At 35.6% G+C, this 20,526-nt stretch overlaps 1 protein-coding gene across 2 annotated transcripts in view; it reads left to right on the top strand.

Annotated features, from left to right (window-relative positions):
* Positions 1-20,526, top strand: part of LOC145660698 (limbic system-associated membrane protein-like) — a 1,132,467-nt gene that overhangs the window by 1,071,913 nt on the left and 40,028 nt on the right. The window contains exon 8 of one of the 2 annotated variants that reach the window (XM_081726051.1): positions 2,346-2,470. In XM_081726051.1, coding sequence (XP_081582177.1) covers positions 2,346-2,470 — 125 coding nt within the window. Of the gene's footprint in view, positions 1-2,345; positions 2,534-20,526 lie in introns of both variants that reach the window. The other variant, XM_081726050.1, reaches the window with a different exon arrangement.

The following is a 20,526-nucleotide window of genomic DNA, read 5'->3' as shown; positions in this document are numbered from 1 at the left end:
TTCTTACGCTTCCGCTCTTAGAAATTCCTTTTTAGATCATTTTCGGAAAATGGCTACCAAAAATATATCGAAATTTGTTTTCTTATAATTGCATTTATTATTAAAAATCTTAATGATCATAGAAAAGTTAAGGAACTGATGGCATAAATGTATACGAAATGTTCCTTGGATCGTCTTGAAAAAATTTACGTTTACAATTTCATTAGTTTGGAAACGAATAATTAGCTAACCAACTAACTAACTCTATGGCCTATAGAACCCGAAGGTTCAATGCCGCGTTCACATAAGCTCTCTACCTGATTAGACTGGAAAGCGAAAGCCATGAGAAATGTAAGCAGTAATGTGTTATATTTTTAGTGTTGCTCATGAGATGGGACACTGCTCGTACCTCGTCTCGTCTCAATTAACGAGACGACAATGGATTTTTATAACTAGACAGCCTCAAATGTCGTGACACCAATATAAGTACAATATATGCTGTAGTTCTTACCATCAAGGCTGAGACCTGAACGGTCAAAGTTTTGAGCCAAAGCCGAAACCCACCGGGGTAGTAATGACAACCGGCTCAGCTCAGTTCAACTGAGTGAACAGCTCGAACCGATGCGGTTGGGAAGAGCCACCGACTCGTTTTTGGTATTCAGCTACAAACCGCCTATCTTTCATGTTTATAAACTGTGTTATAATAATAATAATAATAATAATAATAATAATAATAATAATAATAATAATAATAATAATAATAATAATAATAATAATAATAATAATAATAATAATAATAATAAAGTAGTAGTAGTAGTATCATTGATAAAAATTATATTGTCTATGTAGGATCCTTGGAAAAAGTACTTGAAACTACACACAGCATTTGGCTCGATTTCGATCGTTTCAGCTCGACTCGACTCGAAACTCGAATCAAATTCGAGTCGAGTTGGAGGAAATTTTTCGAGCCGAATTCTTGAGTCGAACGCTCGTGTCCATGCCTAATCCCTCCACATATAGCTATATTTGACCGTTTGTTCACTATGGCAATCAGCGTAGAAACCGGAAATCGCAAATTTTCACTACCTCTGGTTTCAATAAAGGTATAAAAGTGAAGATGATACTTATTCTTTGCAACCGCAATCCATATCAGAAAACCCTGGTTGGAATAGACGATTGAGGGAGAAGATGAAAAATATTGCAAGGTTGTACACATGCTTCCAACTCCACGTGTTGGCCGTAAACAGCCTTAGACGACAACCATGAAAAAGACATCGTCAATGATCGTCAAGTAACGAAAATTAATGAAATAAGCAACATTTCTGGATAAAAGGAGCCATAACATCGCAGAAGGCATCAATTTCCACCGATTGATCATCACCTCCACTCTCTACGACGCCTGGTCTCTGAGATTTCCTTTATCCTTACACTCTCTAGGAAGCCTGGTCTCTGAGAACATCTTTATCCTTACCACTCTCTAGGAAGTCTATTTTCTGACAGCTCCTATATCCTTACCACTTTCTAGGACGACTGGTATCTGCCTTTATCCTTACCACTCTCTAGGATGCCTGGTCTCTGAGAGTTCCCTTATCCTTACCCTTCTTTAGGATGCCTGGTCTCTGACAGCTCCTTTATCCTTACCACTCTCCAGGATGCCTGTGATCTCTGAGATATTCTTTATCCTTACCACTCTCCAGGATGCCTGTGATCTCTGAGAGCTCCTTTATCCTTACCACTCTCCAGGATGCCTGTGATCTCTGAGATATTTTTTATCCTTACTACCCTCAAGGACATCTGGTCTCTGCCTTTATCCTTACCACTCTCTAGGACACCTGATCGAGAGCTCCTTCATCCTTACCACTCTCTAGGACGTCTGGTCTCTAAGAGGTACCTACACAGTCTTTCACCACAAGAGCTTTGGATTCTGTCACCCTAGGATTCTACAAACTTACCAACAAAATCACAAAATATCTAAGAGGACCTTACATTTGAACTATAATTATTACTACTACCGTATATAAGAAGAATTTTTATAATAAAAGATGTTGGAAAAAGTCCAAAATCCCCGGCTGTCATTTTAACTCTATCCTAAAGGACATACTTTTTTTTTTTTTTTTTTTTTTTTTTTTTTTACAATATTGTTAGAGCGGTGAATCGATTCCGAAGAAAATACATCTCAATATCTCTTACTGCTTTGCTCTCATATCTGTTGAGACGAACTGACGTATCATTCCATGATATTTATTCATAATATAGTTTGGAATTCTAAAAGAGACAGATTATAACTGATATAAATTATTGATTACATGTGACTTTAAAATTTCCATTGTTCTTAATGATCCTTTATTTGTTTCTATTTATTTTAGGGAAACCCAATCTTCCTGAGTTCTTGAGTCCACCCCAAGGTCGCTACCAGAGCAACTACAACATCAGTTGGTCTGTAATAAGCTACACACCCATAGAAGAGTTCCAGTTGTCTTACAGAAAGACGGTGAGTTCGACACCCATGGATGAGCCTCTCGAAAGACAACGTTACAAGCAGTCTTACAGAAGGGTAACTTGAAAATCATATCAAGAATCTAGTTAGCAAACGTTTTATTTATTATTATTACTTAGTATTTAAAATTTATTGAGGTTCAGTATAAATAAAATAGAAATAATCACGCTATGATCAATTGATCGTCTAATGGTATCTGATCAGTATCTGTCCACGATTGACCAGCAATCATAAGTTCGGCCCACTATCTGGACTAAGGCAGTATTCTCATGGTGCAGGGTTCACACACTGGTCCAATATCACGCAAAGACAATGAATATAGGTTATAATAATTTTTGGAGTGATAAGATGCCTTGGGATATACACCTAGGTATATTCTTTATTATTTTACTTTGGTGGTCGACTTATGATCACCTGAAGTAATGACTGAGCCAAGTTGTTTCGTCACTTCTGATGTAAGCAGAATTCTACGGTTCCAAATATCGATCTGTGTGCCTTCAAACAACTTGATGGCTACGTAGAGAAAGCATAAACGTAGTTTAACATTTCCTTCCATGTAATTGCGTCTTTTCACCTAATGATTTGATTAATTTTGTCTTTGAGGTTGCTCCTTCCAAATTTCAAACAATATTGTATTAGGCACCATATTCCTACGCCACCATTACAAATTTTGGGTGCTTTAATTTTCTGGTTTCAAGAACAGCTACATCTGGTAGTTTCTGGTTTTAATTTCATAATGTTTTGAACTCTTCCTTTCCCTTTAATCTATCATATTTGTTTGAAGTATATCGACAAATATTCTAAAATTCAAGGTTATAGACAGCATTGAATTTGACATTTAATTCTATTTATTTTCAAGTGAGTTTTTATGGGCTGCATACCCTAAGCCCATGGTTATTCTCTACAGGCTAGAACAAGTCCTGTAGCACTATTGAAATTACCGTGAAAAATAAATTAAGACCCCGGATTTTGACGATATCAAACACCTCATTTTAAAACCAAAGGTAGGACATTTTAAAACACAAAAATGTCTGTGTTGGCAACGTCGAAATTATTTGCAAATATGAAATTAAATCTTTAACGGCAAACCTATTCGTCAATTACTGTGCATATAAATGGATTTATTAAAGGTATATTAGCATCCACTTTCCAATGATGGTATGTCTTGATTACTGAAAAAACAGAGATGGTATGTCTTCATCACTGAAAAACTAGAGCCGGTATGACATACCACTGCATACTGTCTGACTTCGGCCACTGCTTCTACAGATACACGATTTGTGGCGCGAATTTTATTCGAATTGAACGACACACACGTGGTGTTTCTACAAGAGTTTTTAACAGTATATTTGAGCAGTTTCAGTCACCGTCATGGCATGAACTGGTGTACTTCGTGTATAGTAAGTCTACGATTGTACGCAGCGGCAATCAGAGTATCAATTTTTAGAATAGTCAACGCGGATTTGTTTCTAGTAGGCAAGCCATGCAGTTATGGATGAGGAAATTTAGACAAATAGATGTAACTGTCAGAAAGAAAATTGCCAGATGGTCATCGTATCGTTTGGAAACAGCATTGCAGCGTAACGTAATGAATCTATGACAGTTTTTCAAGGATACTTTCTATTGCGCCTTATTTCAGTACAAGATGTCTTTACATGGCCAGCCTGCTCACCAGATTGTGTACATTTGTGATTTTTTTTCTTTAGGGATACGTAAAATGTAAGTCTTTAAGTATAAATTGGAAACAATTTAAGAACTGAATGGTAACATTCATACTGAGATCACAGCCATATTTAGAGGCAATGTTTAAGCAAACACTGCAGACCTTTTTGAAGACGCTAGGCTTCATAAGTGTACGTATAATCCGTGACAACAAGCATTGGGAAGATTAAATCTTTAAAACAAACAAACAAACAAACAAACAAAAACATTTCTGTTAGGCTAAGGGGACGGATAATTTAGGCAAGTGAATGATGATGGAAGAATTAGTGGAATGAGAATACGGGAGGAAACGGTGATACACTGAGAAAACTCACGTACACGATGTTGTGTATTGCAAACTTACATGACCAGGATCGAACCAGAGACCCCAAGCACTAGAGGTAACATCTCTACCACTGAACCACCGTACCTTCGTCTTAAAAAAAAATCGTTGAAAAAATTACAAACATTGTTTTGTATGTTGATAAAATAAAATTTTTAATAGGGCCCACTTAACTCTATTAAATTTTGTTTCAAATCTGATAAATCGTTTTGCTGGACCCTTCTCCGTATGTCTATTATGCATTGACATAAGCAAACATGATCTAATGTTATTTTGACCATGTAAAAGAATAACTCTGGAACTAGAGATACCAGTTAATATAAATGTATTGTACAATAAACTTTGTACACATGACGTGTGTACTTTTCCATGATTATATTGGGATGAAACACAAAATAAAATATTTAAATCACGCCACTGAAGAGAGAAGCTTCCGAAAGGCTAAATATATTTAAGAAATGTTCTGATTCTGTTTGGCAATAATTAATATGTTCTCGTTTATAACTGGAATGTTGACGAACCGTTATAAAATCGTAATGGGAGAAATGTGGCCTGCATAAGCTACCTTACGGGGCCAATTTGATCATATGTTTGTATTATCTATTTGTTGAAATTAACATTAATTAGACATCGCCCAATTGACCTCAGTGTACACATACACGCACACATCCAGTAGCATACATAGACACACTGCTAATGACACGTGATCAGTGTACCAATGTAACATATTTTGCCATCGTTGTAACAGTTTCATGGGAAAATTGTTGTTACAACCTAGAAAGATTAACACAACTGGATGTGATAGTAATTTCTGATTTTTAAATCAAACACACACATATTATTGGAACTTGATTAATGAAATCTATGTACATAAAAATGAAAGTGACTATGTTTCAAACTTAATAACACTTGAAACACCCAACCGTTCTCAATCAAATTTTCAACATAGATGAGGTTCAAGCCTTGGATGGTTTTTATCATTTTACTTTAAATATGCAACTTGAGATGGGGGAGAACAGGATATATAAAAGTGATCGAAAATGACCGATATTGGTGTTGACTTCATAGTTTTCGGGTCGCTGAGATGAACAGTGACACTTTCGATGCTATTCAAATCCACATTTAGCCGCCATTAGTACTCCTAAAGGGAGTACGGTGCATGTAAAAGTAATTGAAAATGACCGATAATATTGTTGAATTAATAGTTTTTTTGGGTCCCTAAGTTGATTGGTGACAGTTTTGGTGCCCTTTATGTCTAAAATGAAACCTATTCTCCCCGTGCGAAGAACGGGTGTTCTGCTAGTACATTTTTTAAAAGGAGTAGGCACAAAAGAGCATCAAAAAGTCTTTTTTGCCTGAGAGATTTTGGGATTCTTTAAAAAATAATTGTATCAACACTTCATTCCATTTCTCTTTTCACACTAGAACACAAAAAAGGGAACAAAAATTGCTATACTATAAAGAAAATAAAACATTCAAAATTTTCTAGTTTGTGCTCCACGTTTATGCCTTATAAGATAAAGAAGACAGTTGATTTATGAAACGGAATGATCATGGAAGAATTGGTGGAATGAGAATGTAGGAGAGTTTCATAGAAGCTCGAAAATACTCACGGACGCGATGTGTCCACCACAATCTAACAAGCGATACAGGAACCCTTACATCAGCGATGAGGGCCCAAGCACACTGAGGCACTGTGCCCCTCAGAAAATTTCAAGAGTCGAAGGACATTGCCATTCGATAAGAGAGGAAAAAAGCAGTGGAATATCCATTTCTGACGACTTAATTGTAGAACTATTAGTCATATTTAACGACAATTCATCACCATCATCATAGGTATTCTGCCATAATTGGCAGGTCATTTGCTGCAACTGGGCTGCACGGTCTTGCGCTAAGCTCTTCGTCTTCACATACGATTTTCCTGTTTTGTTATCGTTCATTAACTGTAATCTCCCTCGCCACTTCCCTCTCTTTCCTGCCACCATACCATCTAAAACGTCTCTGATGATACAATTCCTTCTTAGCCAATGTCCCAGCCAGTTTCTCTTCCTCCTCTTAATAATATCTAAAATTGTTCTTTTGTACCTCGTCATTTCTAACATCTTGTCAGTTGTTTCCCGCTCGATCCAGCTAATTCTTCTCCACACCCACATTTCAAAAACTTCCAGTTGTTTTCCATCATTTTTGTGTGATGTCCATGTTTTTGATCCATATAGTAGAATTAATGGCAAAAATGTAGTATAAATTATGAATAGTGGAAGCTACAATTATACTAAAAATGCAATGGCTATATTATGTTTTGTCCTAGAATTATCATTCAGTATTTAACTATGAACTGAAATTTCAGTTAGTGACATGTTTAAGAAGTTTGTCTAATTTCGGAACAAGAGCCAAACAAGCCTTAAGATGACATTGATAAAGGTTACTAAAATTCGAGAAGCAAGAATTTACTTTTACATTATTACCAAGGATTTCACTTCGAACATATCAGCATTGACATGGTATAATAGTACGAAAAGAAGAGGTTTTGTTGATGAAATATCTTTGAAAAGATTGTATAGTGATCGCAAGGACTCGTGAAGCTTGAGCTCTACACCAATGATTGAACTGCTTTGCCTCACGTGTGACGCATCGGAAGAATTCGGTAGGATTCGTGGAGCTGCCTTCCGAACGCACACTTGAGAAAACGTGAAATAACAGAAGTGCATCAACAACATTGTCAAACTTAGAAGACAAAGCGAATAAGCGAAAATAAAAAGCACTGAAAGAATATCACAAATAAGCACTATCAATATCAATATAAATTAGCAGTATCAATAATTATTATCGAATAAGCACTATCAATTATTCGAATCAAACTGTAATAATAATACTAATAATAGCAAAAATATGGAACAACGGCACCAACAAAAAATAAACAAAACAAAAATTAAAAAAAAACAATCAGACAACACTGCACCCTCAGGAGATTTCTGCGTATGCCGCTAGAGACGACACTGCCAAAATTTCATGGATATTGGTTGATGATCGAGACAAACCCTTGCGTTCTATTGAATGCTGAAATTGGTAGATCTAGGTCAAGCTTCACGAGTCGTTGCGTTCACTTTACTCTTACTGAATACCAAACTGGTATTTATTTTTTTTAAATTTTGGGAACAAAACTCTTCGTACAGAATATTTGGAGCTTATTAGAAAGTATTTAGCGAAGTGAAAAAGTTTCGTGAGCGTAATTTTGTGCCAAAACAAAAGTTTGGCTGAAGTGACTTTTGGCCTCTTTCTTAGTCGATTCGTATTTTTATTTTCTTGCCTGCAAATTTGAATTTATGCTCGACTCAAATACTCTAGTGGCTAAGGTGTTCAACGCTTAGGCACTAATAAGTAGTTTGGCATTTATTTACTGACCCTGCGAAGGCTGTATTTACTGACCCTTCCTCATGAAATTGCAATGCCAGGATGAAAACCAATCAAGACCAATCTTGAAACTAAACGCAAGAGTCACAAGTACTAGGCGTGAGAAACTTGTTATTATGTAATATTCTAGAGGACCGTAAAAGTAGTAACTGGGAAATAAACTCATAAAAAAGCCAAACGAAGCAAAAGATTTCAGTTATCATTAAAATCCCGCTTTTCAAAATTTCTTGGGAAGAGTAACTTGAAAGAATTCCGTATAATGATAGTTGCAATTTGCTTTTTTATTGCCTTATAAAAAGTAAGCCAATATTTTGTCCTTTATTTTCTTACAATAAGCGACTTATAACTAATGATGAACTGTAGTGTAATAACTTTCTCCACTGTAAAAAAGTACTATCATTTCTCTTGGTTTATCCAAGTTTATGTAGAAGATACACTTACTTCACTTCTCAGGCTTCTCATACAGAATGGGAAAAAGTAATTACACACATTCTGTCATATTTATAGTGGGAAGCTGTAGATACCAGATGTGTCTTCCTATTTGTCTATTTTTATATATCAACTGAGATTGTGTACTTTCTTAAAGGTAGAAGATGTACTTTTTATGACAAGAGATTATCTGCTTTTTAAATGACATTGTTTACCTTTTAAAAGTCAGATCCTGCACTTTTTGAAGTGAGATTGTGCACTTCTTAAGTACATTGTGTACCTTTTAAAAGTGAGATTGTGTACTTTCTAAAGTCAGAATGTGTACTCTTTTAGTGAGATTGTGTACTTCTTAAGTACATTGCGTACCTTTTAAAAGTTAGATTGTGTACTTTCTGAAGTGAGATTGTGCACTTCTTAAGTGACATTGTGTACCTTTTAAAAGTTAGATTGTGTACTTTTTGAAGTGAGATTGTGCACTTCTTAAGTGACATTGTGTACCTTTTAAAAATGAGGTTGTGTTCTTTTTAAAGTGAGATTGTTTACTCTTGTTAAGTGAGATTGTGTACCTTTTAAAAGTGAGATTGTGTGCTTTTTAAAGTGAGATTGTTTACTTTTAATCGATATTGTGAACCATTTCAAAATAAGATTGTGCACTTTTTTTGCAACCAAATCATATACACTTGAAACTAATTTCTTAACGCGCTACTAAGGAAATATTTAAGATTTTCTTAGCACTGATCCTATATCATTCCCTATTCCGTGTACGTTATAAATGCCAGTAAAAACTTGCGACAGTACTTGTCGGAATGTGATCAACAAACTAGAATGTTTTATACGATAATCAACAACATATTTGTGTGAAAAGTTTATTGACAGAGCTGTTCAGTATGTCACGTATTCGCTGTAGAGAGATATTTTGAAATATCTAGTTGATTACAACTAAAAAAGGGAACACGCATGTCCTGTTACACACATGTTGCTGTTAGTTATGATTGTTTCGAAGTGGTATTGATGATAAGTTCTTGTGACATATAGTCACACATGTGCAACAGGTGGTGTGCGGGCTGCCGGATGGCGTGAAGGGTGTTTTGTACAGGTCAATAGAGTTATTGACGTCAAGGGAGTTTATCTGGAATTGCTTTTCACATATCAGTGAAAAGTTGTATTACCCAGAGGTCACACGTCACCAGTAACAACCATTGACCGTGACGCGTTATACATTGCAACTAAAACTGAGAGTTTTGTTATCTTTTCGCGTCCACTATAACCACGATCGCAATTCAAGTTAATTAAAGCAAGAAATAATTAGATTTCAGGGTTCACATTCAATTAGTAAGTGTGCAAGTCTGTAGATTCTAATTGGAAGTGTTACCGCAGTCTTGAATCTCTTTTTATTTTTGACGTGATAGGAATTCATGTGATGTTGCTGATAAATTATGCCAGATACTATAAAGATTATGTTTGACATGTACCCAGAATATTAAAATAAATCTTCTTTTAAGTTTCACTAGAAAGTTAAATTTCACAAATTTTCTTTTATGAATGATTTTTCTTTTTAAATTTCAAACGAAATAGAAGTCTTATAGATAGGCTAAATAAGTGGTTCTCAACCTAATTTCTATCGCGACCCTAATTTTATCAAATCCTCTAGCCAGCGACCCCTTATAATTTCTGGTTTGTAATAAGCTTGTATGGGACCTATAATATACCTATTGCGGAGATCTCACGATATCCATCTATTTCTATAATAGTAGAATCCATTTCTTCTATATAGTGGATACAGTAACAGTAATATATTCCCTAAGATGAAAGTGCTGGCTCAAAATGGATATTCAACCTCTTTATTGAAGAGGCCATCAAAGTAGCTGATCTAAGCCCACAACTTCTTGACCAACTTAAAGAATTATCGTGCGACAAGTCCTTGCAACTAGTTTTCTGTAACGAAGACTTGGACAAGTTCTGACTAAAGAGGAGAGAAGAATATCCTGGTCTGGTATCTGCTGCTTTAAAAGTAATAATTCAATTTGCTACATCGTACTTGTGCGAATGTGGTTTTTCTTCCATGGTAAGCTTTAAAACAAAGACAAGAAATGGCTTATCAATTGAAAATGGCTTTATAATGTGCGTCACGAAGATTGAATTGGACATTGCCGCACCAGTGAAATCACACCATGCTCAGGTATTTCATTAGCCTTCAATTTTAAATGTATTTCAATATGCAGGTTTTGTTGCATTTGTATTTTTCTGGAATTTCAATATTCAATTCTGATTACTTTCATATCGTATCTCCTTTATTTAAATTAATTTTTAAACAACTCTGCACCTGTTGAAAAAAGTTTAGAATACCTTTTTTTGCTGTTGTTCTTCTTAACAGTATGTATAAAAATAAAAATATACCTATCCGAACAAAGTTCAAAGTAATATTTAAAAATATTTTCCGGTATTACATTTTAATTATATTTATCTAATCCACTTATCTTCGCGACCCCCAGGTTGAGAAACCCTGGGCTAAACCATTCGTCTGTCTGTTACAAATACAGTAACAAAAATGGCAATATATAGCGTTCGAATTTCGTGTGAGATTTCGAGTTTAGAAAGGTGCAGCAGGAAGCGAAACATTGACTGTGGCGGGTCACTTGCTAATCACAAGATAGAAAACTTAATTTTTAGTTTTCAAAATCTATTACTTATAATTCTAGCCTAATTTAACCTCATGATTGCTTACTTATGATTCTGGCTTAATTTAGCCTTATGATACAAGCATGATTTAACTTTATGATTCTAACCTAATTTAACCTTATCATTGCTTACTTATGATTCTGGTTTTATTTAACCTTATGATTCTAGCATGATTTAACTTTATGATTCTAGCCTAATTTAACCTTATGATTGCTTACTTACGATTCTAGCTTAATTTAACATTACGATAGCTTACTTATGATTCTAGCGTAACTTAACGTTATGATACTTACTTATTATCCAGCCTAATTGAATCTTATGATTACTTACTTATGATTCTAGCCCAATTTAACTTTATAATTCTAGCCTAATTTAACCTTATGATTATTTACTTACTCTTCTAGCTTAATTCAACCTTATGATAGCTTCTTTATGATTCTGGCTTAGGTTAACCATATGATTCTATCCTAATTTATCCTTATGATTGCTTACTTATGATTTTAGCCTAATTTAACGTTATGATTACTTACTTACGATTCTAGCTTAATTTAACATTACGATAGCCTACTTATGTTTCTAGCCTAATTTAACTTTATGATACTTACTTATTATCTAGCCTAATTTAACCTTATGATTGCTTACTTATGCTTCTAGTCTAGCTAAATCTAACTTTACTGATAATTTTACCAAGGATTTTTAATGACGATAACTATAGTTCAAAATGTATTAATTTATTATTTTCTGTCCGAAGTTACTTATCTTTCAGTCTTCCTTGCATAGTGTCCGGAGCACTTCTGATCTATCTTCCTCTACTTGAAACACACATGTTTTCTACATTCGCTCTTGAATATGGAATATTACCATAGTTTGGTACTAATAGCTTGTCTTTTTATTATTAAAAAAACTGAAATGCGAACGCGAAGGCGGAAGTAGCGCCATCTCTTTAAGACCTATTAATTATCACCATTTCAAGAAAAAGAAGGAAAAAATGGTAGAAAACAACATCTTCCATTTGTCATCTTGTCATCACCACCCATCTTGTGTTGCGTTCCCTACTTTTCTCTTTTTTGTCTTTCTTTCTTCCCGGATTTTGACCACCATTCGTATACTTCACACAATACTGTACGCACGAGCAGAGAAAGAGAGGGAGTTGTTTGCAGAAACTGTTCTGCTTCTTGGCATCCATTATTCATTCCAGAGAGGCAACACTTTTCATGCAAACGACGTCTGCAAGACGTACAGTGTGGTCGAAAGGTGACAGCCTTGTTGTGATCTCGCTATATATATATATATATATATATATATATATATATATATATATATATATATATATATATATTAGTACTTTTCTTAAAGATTAATGAAACAGGGGAAGTAAATGGAATTCCTAATCTCTGTTTTATTCTGGTAAGTTTGTGAGAAAGCTGACTGTGTCCCCATAGCTTATGATAATCATAATCATATTACATACATTAGAGGAAACGTCCTTTGTACAAAGCTTTTTTACAAATACAAATAGGCTAAAGAAATACGGAGTTCATTCTCTTATCAACAGCTGCACATTAAAAGTACGTGCCGTTTTGATGTAGGTCTGAAACGTGGGGAATCAGTTTACATGGGTACATGGGTTTCCTCGAGGTTCTTCCGTTTCCTCCCACTTTCTTCATTCTACCATTTTCACTCATCTCTCATCATCACCATCTCCTTTATCCTAGCCGGCATAATCGTGGGACGTAAAACTTAAAGATTTCATTTCATTTCATTTTTAAAAAATCCAAAATTTTGCCGCCCCGTGATCGAGCACAGAATAGCACTTACCTAAATACGGGCCTGATCATAGTATCATACGGATCATCTGTATAAGACCATACGTAGGAAGTATCTAGTACCGTAGTTAAGTTGCTAGTTTTTACCTCAATTTCAGAGAATCCCACAAAGGGTAAGAAGGGAGCACTGTACTTCAGTGATAAAGCGCTTGTCTCTGGTGTGTGGAGTCCTTGGTTCGGACCAGGTCAAGTAAATTTGTGCTGAACAACATCGTGTCCACGGTCACGTTTTCTTCTACATTCTCATTCCATCATTTCTTCAATCATTCATTTTACCCTAATCATCCGTCTCCTTATTCTAACGGGCATAATCGTGGGACGTTTATCTGAAAAATTTAATTTAATTTCAAAGTTAAACACACAATTTACGGATAATGAGCTTGGTTGTAAATGGCCGAGGTAGTACTTCGATTGACAGGGACGCGTATCTTCGTACTGCATACAAATGTGTGGCTCAAAGAAACATAATGCTAAGTCACATTTTCTAACTTCCGAGTAAACTGGGCAAGATCGTTAAAAATTCGTATGTAATTCAATGGAGTGAAACAACACCAAACTAACTTTCCCTACCATTTTCAGGTGCAATTCCGAAATTAAACTACCTACAAACTTTTCTGTGGCTCAATCCCAACCCATTGCACCTAGTAAGTCAATTTTACTGAAAGCGGTGCTTGTCATTATGTTCTCCCGAGCTGCTCACACGTATTTTTGGTATTGTTAAACGATATTTACCTTTGCAACGAGGATATAGTCTACATTTATAATCGCTTAAAATTATATGTATTTTAGTCCTCAAAACCATGTCAATAACGTGAATTTCCTTTCCCGCATTCGCATTTACTCTTTTCTGTTGCAGGCTGTTTAATAATTCCTTCAACTAATCCCCTCGTTTGCAGTAGATTTTTTTTTTTTTTTTTTTTTTTTAGGAGGGGATAAAACTTGAAACTCTTTAACTCTCGTATTTGTAATTCTAAATGAAACGGAATTACTTATAAGGTATACATAAGGTATAAGGTAAGGTCTGTTTTCCTTTTTTTTTATTTCCTTCTTTCGGGTTTGCAATTACACAACCTAGAAAGAAAAGTGAACAGATTTGAAAGGTTTAAAAGTTTTAAGAGGTAAACAGATTTTTTTAAAGATGTTTTTTTTTTTTTTAAAAAAAAAAGTAAGTACGGAAAATGGAGATTATAAGCAGTAAGAACGTTACAGTTATGAATACAAGGGCCGATCTTAGGAGTGTCTGTGTCACCATTGGAAGTCAATATGTTACTTAAGAGTCTTCATCCCAGCGAAATTAAAATACCGCTAATTTTACAGTAATTATGTGATATCTTAAAATAGATAAAAAGATAATCAAAATATGGAACAAGAGCGCCCTAGACAATATTATTTTGCGTGAGATACCGTTATCACAAGTCACCTAGCGGCTTTCCGTTTTCAGCTGTTTAGAAACGCGAAAATAAATGCCGATTTTTAAAATGGCTCGAAATCGAAAGCAGATAAGTGAGTCGTGATAACGGTATCCCATGTAAAATTATATTGTCTAGGGCGCTCTTGTTCCACATTTCGATTATCTTTTATCTATTTGAAGATATCACATAATTACTGTAAAATTAGCGGTATTTTAATTTCACCGGGATGAAGACTCTATCATAACACAGCCGCACAACAGATAAAATTTCTGTGCATCGGTCCGTAGGGCATGCATTGGTTGTATTTTGTTACAAAGAATCCAAATTTCGAAACCCCAGAACGGATGAACATGCCAATTTTGTTTTTATGGGCTAGAAACTTGAGCGATTTTGGATTTAATAAGTGGAATAGCTATTTTACAGTACCGGTATGTAATTTTAGGTTTACTTAAAGTTTTATTAAGAAAGTTACAAATTTACGGAATTACTAAGTTTTTTTTAAGGGAAGGTTGCGGATACTGTTGTCCCCCTGCATATGAGCCCATGATTCATCACATCGTTAATCTCAGGTGAATGAGATTAACTGATATGTGTGTTATCTTTTGGATATTTTATTTCCGCTAAAAATTGATGATATTTTGGAATATATTATAAATTAGTCTGTGTTAAGATTGTGTGCTCAACGCTACCATTACAGTCTTATTAAACATGTGAAACCCTTTTCCCGTCTTAGTTCTTCCCCAAATGTGACAACCGTGGTTTTGTTCTCTCTCTCTCTTGATTCCTAACTCCCACTGCTGTTCCTGCAGTGCCATTTCCACTAAACGGCCTAGCACCACCCACGATCCACTCACTTTTCCAAATGCGTTGAGAAGAGCTTCAGACGTATTAGATCCAGGTGCTTCCATTCCCACGCTCGAATTTCGTCTAAATTGTTAACCAACCATCGCGACGCTGCACTGAATTATTAAGCTGGATTCAGACCTGGAAGTGCAGTGAGTGTGTGTGTGAGAGAGAGAGTGAAAGAGAAGCTTGTAAATTCATTAAGGATTCATTCCTCCCCACGTATGCACCAGGTCTCACTCCCTTCCTGACATTTTTTTTAAAGTTTTACTTTTTCTTCATTTTTTTCTAAAAATACGTGTTAGTGGATTAACCCAGTTTTTTGACACATGCACGCATAAAACCCTTCCAACATTAAAACTGCAATAAATGGAGAAGTGTTTCGTAACATGTATGCATATACGTAACCTTAAAAATATCGAATCACATATAAACTTGCAACCGTTTTTGTGACATTTTAATAGAAGAGGAGGATATTGTCTATATAAATGACAATTCCTATTTCTTTTCTCTAGGGAACAATACAGATGCTTTCTGATTTAAAAAAAAAAGCATGTTCTGTTTATTGTTCTATGAACTTATATCCTGGGATCAAATATACTAGAATTATTCTATTTTAGGAGATAGGAAATTCATTGCTGGACATTAAAAATGCAACACCAAGAGACAGGCCTAAGATTGATCCTTCCTTTGTAGAATATACAGATAGAGGTACGGCAATAAAATGACTATCGTTGTATCTCCACTATTCACCACGCCTGCCATGCCATCCAGAAAAAACTGGAGACAGGCTAGAGAGTCACACTTCAGTAGCGAACGAGGGTTAAACAACTGGAGACAGGCTACAGAGTCATACTTTAATAACAAACGATGGTTAAACAACTGGATACAGGCTACAGAGTCACACTTCAATAACAAACGATGGTTAAACAACTGGATACAGGCTACAGAATCACACTTCAGTAGCAAACGATGGTTAAACAATTGGAGACAGGCTACAGAGTCACACTTCAGTAGCGAATGAGGGTTAAACAACTGAAGATAGGCTACAGAGTCACACTTCAGTAGCGAACGAGGGTTTAACAACTGGCGACAGGCTAGAGTCTCACAATTAAGTAGCGAACGAGGGCTTGCGTAATGTGTGTCTGGATGGTTAACTAATGCCTTGCCGTCGAATACAGTAGCAATTTGAATAACTTCCCGCCTTTGATCACCGAAGATTTCGCGAAAGCAAAGTTTCCCTTCCACGACACTAGTGTGCCCGTATTGGATAAAACACATCGACAGTGATGAAAATACAAAATGCAGGTCCTTAGGAATTTAGTACACAACGATGTACAGGATCTCATCTGCTGCATCAGAATATGGACCAAGGAAATAGACCTTTTTTTCAGCTGCAATTGTGCCGCAGAGGTCGCGCATAAAGAGTTCAATGCCACGATATTCTCCTCTCACAAGGGAAGTATGTGAAGTGGTATTCGGGGATCTGCATGTGTTACACATCGTTTGAAAGATCACATTGGGTACACTGCACATGTGTAATATTTCGCTTGAATGGGGTCTGTAGGGGATGTGGCGACCATTTGAAGATCCGAACAAGCCACGCTCCGAAACACCATAAAACGTGGATAAAATTGCAAGCTCTGATGTAATTGTTTTGAGACTTGGTATATATAGGTTTAAAAGCTAGCTGAATACGAATTTGACATCAAATATTTACAAATCAAAATGGCGGATCCAACATGGCAGACACAAATTACAGAAACAAACTATGAATCTGAAATTTAGTATATAGAGAAATTCGACGTCGCTATGTATGTATCGGATACCAAAAATATAAAATTCAAAATTACATTTCCAAGGTGGTGGACAAAATGCAAAACATTGCTATGGAACTGGAAGCGGGTAGATAAGAGGTTTTGTGGTCGCTGAGTACGAATTCAATGTTACAAGTGCAGAATCCAATATGACGGATCCACTGTATGTATTGCAATTGGATACTTTCTCAGTTAATATTGCGATTTCTACCACGACGGAGTTTAGTAGATAGATTAGTGTGGACATGGGATATGTTATTTGGATGCTTGATTGATTACAGAAAACCACTTCCCTTCATCTATTATTGTTTTCACTCAATAGCGATCATCGTTAAAACTGTAAATGTTTGATTTCTGACACTTTATGTAAGCGGGTTAAGAGAGAAAACGGTATCTATTATTATAGAGATAAATTGATATAGCAGAATGTCAAAAACGATTTTGGCTCTATGTAGATGTATGATAAAAACGAAATTCATTGTGGAATTGTATCACTTCAAGTGTTAGTAGATACTTAATAATGGATACGAAATATATTATTTGGACACTTAAACGATTGCAGGAAACCGCCTTTTGTTATACAGGGTGTTTCAAAACAACACCGACAACGTTTGGGAGGTGATTCCTGACACCAAGATAAGACAAAAAGTATAGACCAACCTTTGTGCAGAAATACTTCTTTCCGGAGTTATAGGCTGCCAAAAACATGGAAAAAATTAACTTTAAAGGCCCATAGCTCCAATACTATGGGAATTACCGTAGTCGGATCAAGACTTCACTGACGAACAAGTACGCGTATGTGCCCTATCCAAATATCCAAGTTTCAGAATCTTGCGGAACTTCCGCAATAATATTTATAGAAATAGTTAGTGAGTACTTCAAATTAAATGCCCGTAGCGAAACTCCCTCTATAAAAATTGTTGCGTGAGTACCTTAGTATTTTGAAACATGTATTTTTGGATAGGGCACATATTAGTTCCTAAGTGAAGTCTTGATCCGACTACGGTAAGTCCCATAGGTTTGGAGCTACGGACCTTTAAAGTTCATTTTTTTTATGTTTTCGGCAGCCTATAACTCCGAAAGGAAGCATTTGTCACTCAGACGGGTCTATACTTTTTGTCTTACCTTGGTATCAGAAATCATCTCCGAAACGTTGTCGGTGTTGCTTTGAAACATCTTGTACATACACACTTTTTATCTATGTTAATCAACGCTAAAACCGGAAGTGGTTAATATAAGCATGTCCGGTTTAAATATAACCTCCATCGACGTACTATATTTCTAAGTTTTGTTCCTTTACATCCTCGCTAAAATTGTTGTAATCGACCAAGTACTCCTTGAGAATTTGTGTTTTCCGGTCGAACACACGGACAGACAGAGGAGATTTTGGTAAACCGTACTCCTTAATAAACAATATTTCTCTATCTCTTATTATTAATATTGAAGCCGGAAGTGTTAGTGATTTTGAGCCACTTCCGGTTATAGCAAAATCATAAGAACAGAGAATGAATCTATTCTTGAGACGCTGGATTCTTATCAATTCCGGTATCTCAGTGATAAAGCGCTCATCTCTGGTGCGTGGGGTCCCTTGTTCGAGCACGCTCCAAGTGAGTTTTGTGGTGGACAAACACTGTGTAGCGTGGGTTTTCTCGGGATCCTCCCGTTTCCTCTCACTTTCTTCAAATGACACCATTTCCTTCAATTCATCATTACCGTCTTCTTTAGCTCACACGGCTTAAACGTGGGGCCTAAAACTCAAAGGTTTCATTTCGTTTTATAAAATTCTTATTAGAAATTGGTCGTTATTTCTTACTATTTTCGCTCGAGTGCTTCTCAATAGTCAAACGGACAAATATCATATTTTTCCATATTTATTTATAGAAATGAAATCAAAGCTTTGAGTTTAACGTCCTATGGTTATACCGGTTAGGCTAAAGGATACGGTGATGATGAGTAATGAATGAAATGGTGGAATGAAGAAAGTGGGAGGAAATGGGAGAACCCCAAGGAAATCCACGCACACGGTGTTTGTCAGCCACAAAGTTCACTTAGCCGGGGCTGAGATCGAACCCGGGACCCCAGGCACCAAAGGTGAACGCTCTATCACTGAGTCACCGCGGCCTCTATATTTATTTATAGAATAGTACGAAACTAACAAATGCAAGGGCGGCGGTACTTCAGTGGTACAGCGTTTACCTCTGGTGCATGGAGTCCTCACTTCAATTCCAGTTCGTACCAATTGGTCTTTGTGGTGTGTGTGGTTTTTCTCCGTGTTCTTCCGTTTCCTTCCACTTTCTTCACTTCACCATTTGCTTCATTTCTCATCATTACCGTCTTTTTTTAGCCTAGTCATCATAACCATGGGATTTAAAATTCTCTAAGATTTTATTTCATTTCATTTCATTTTATTGAACATCTGCAAGGATCAAATGAGCCCTATGACAATTGTAATTTCTACACTGTGTGTAGTTGTTTTACTAGAAATTTCAGCATATACACACATGGGCAAGTCATGTCCTCAAAAAACCTGTCTATAACACACAGACAAGGGGATTGTCAAATTGGATAATAATTGAAATTTCCACATGAGCTCATACTGTTTTGAGGCATTACTGAAACTGATTATCCTCGCTGAAACAATGCTCGTAAACACATTAAAACTGGAAGTCGTAATTATCACGCGTCAAACTGATTTACATAGGACTAAAACATGTGTGTGTGTGTGTGTGTGTGTGTGTGTGTGTGTGTGTGTGTATTTGGGTAGGAAAAACAAAGTTTAATTCTGCCTAGATTCAGATATTTTCATGTTTTTTTCTTCAATTTCTAAATTAAAATTTAAAGAAACTTGTATTTTTATCTTCTTTTCTTTTCCATGAAAGGTTTTTAATTTACTTCCCGGTGAGAGTGAAATTAATCATAAATTAGAGAAATGTACACACAAAACTCTTCTAGTTAATAGAATCAACAGTAACTATGTAATTTTAGGTAATGTGATTAGTTCTATGAGAATACTATTATTTCATGATAATTATGCGTGATAAAACAGTCCAGTGTTGTTGCTTGTACTTGCTATTAAATTAAATTGTTATTTGATTCGTTATATTTGTTGATTTTGATGCAAAATTATTAATGATATGAATGTGGATTCCGAAAAAAAGTATTAGAGAACACCATTGATTAACACTGAAAACAAATAGTTCTATATATTTCAACTTTATTTTACGATATTATTGTGTTATTATTTTGTATAATTACATAATTCTTTTCACTTTCTGTGGAAAATACAATTATCATTGATAATTATATGGATTGGTTGGGAGTAATTGCGTTTGAAATGGTTTCACAATGTTGGTAGTGGGAGATAATAGCCTCAATACGGACGCCCACATTTACCACTTCCACCCCTTATAGTTGTGATATGATTTGTTTGTGCGAAATGTCATATTACAACGGATGTGGAAGAGAACCTATGAATACATTAGAATTCACACTCTTTTCTAGTACTTTTAATTTAGACAGTACATTTGGCTAAGTTGCTGTCATATCGTCTTTGCTACGGAAGACTCAAGTTCGATTCTCGGTGAGTCTT

This window comes from Thermobia domestica, chromosome 9 (genome assembly GCF_964235325.1).
Source record: "Thermobia domestica chromosome 9, izTheDome1.hap1.1, whole genome shotgun sequence".
NCBI lineage: Eukaryota > Metazoa > Arthropoda > Insecta > Zygentoma > Lepismatidae > Thermobia > Thermobia domestica.
Note: the sequence above shows the minus strand (reverse complement) of the source record. Positions and strands in the feature narration are given on the sequence as shown.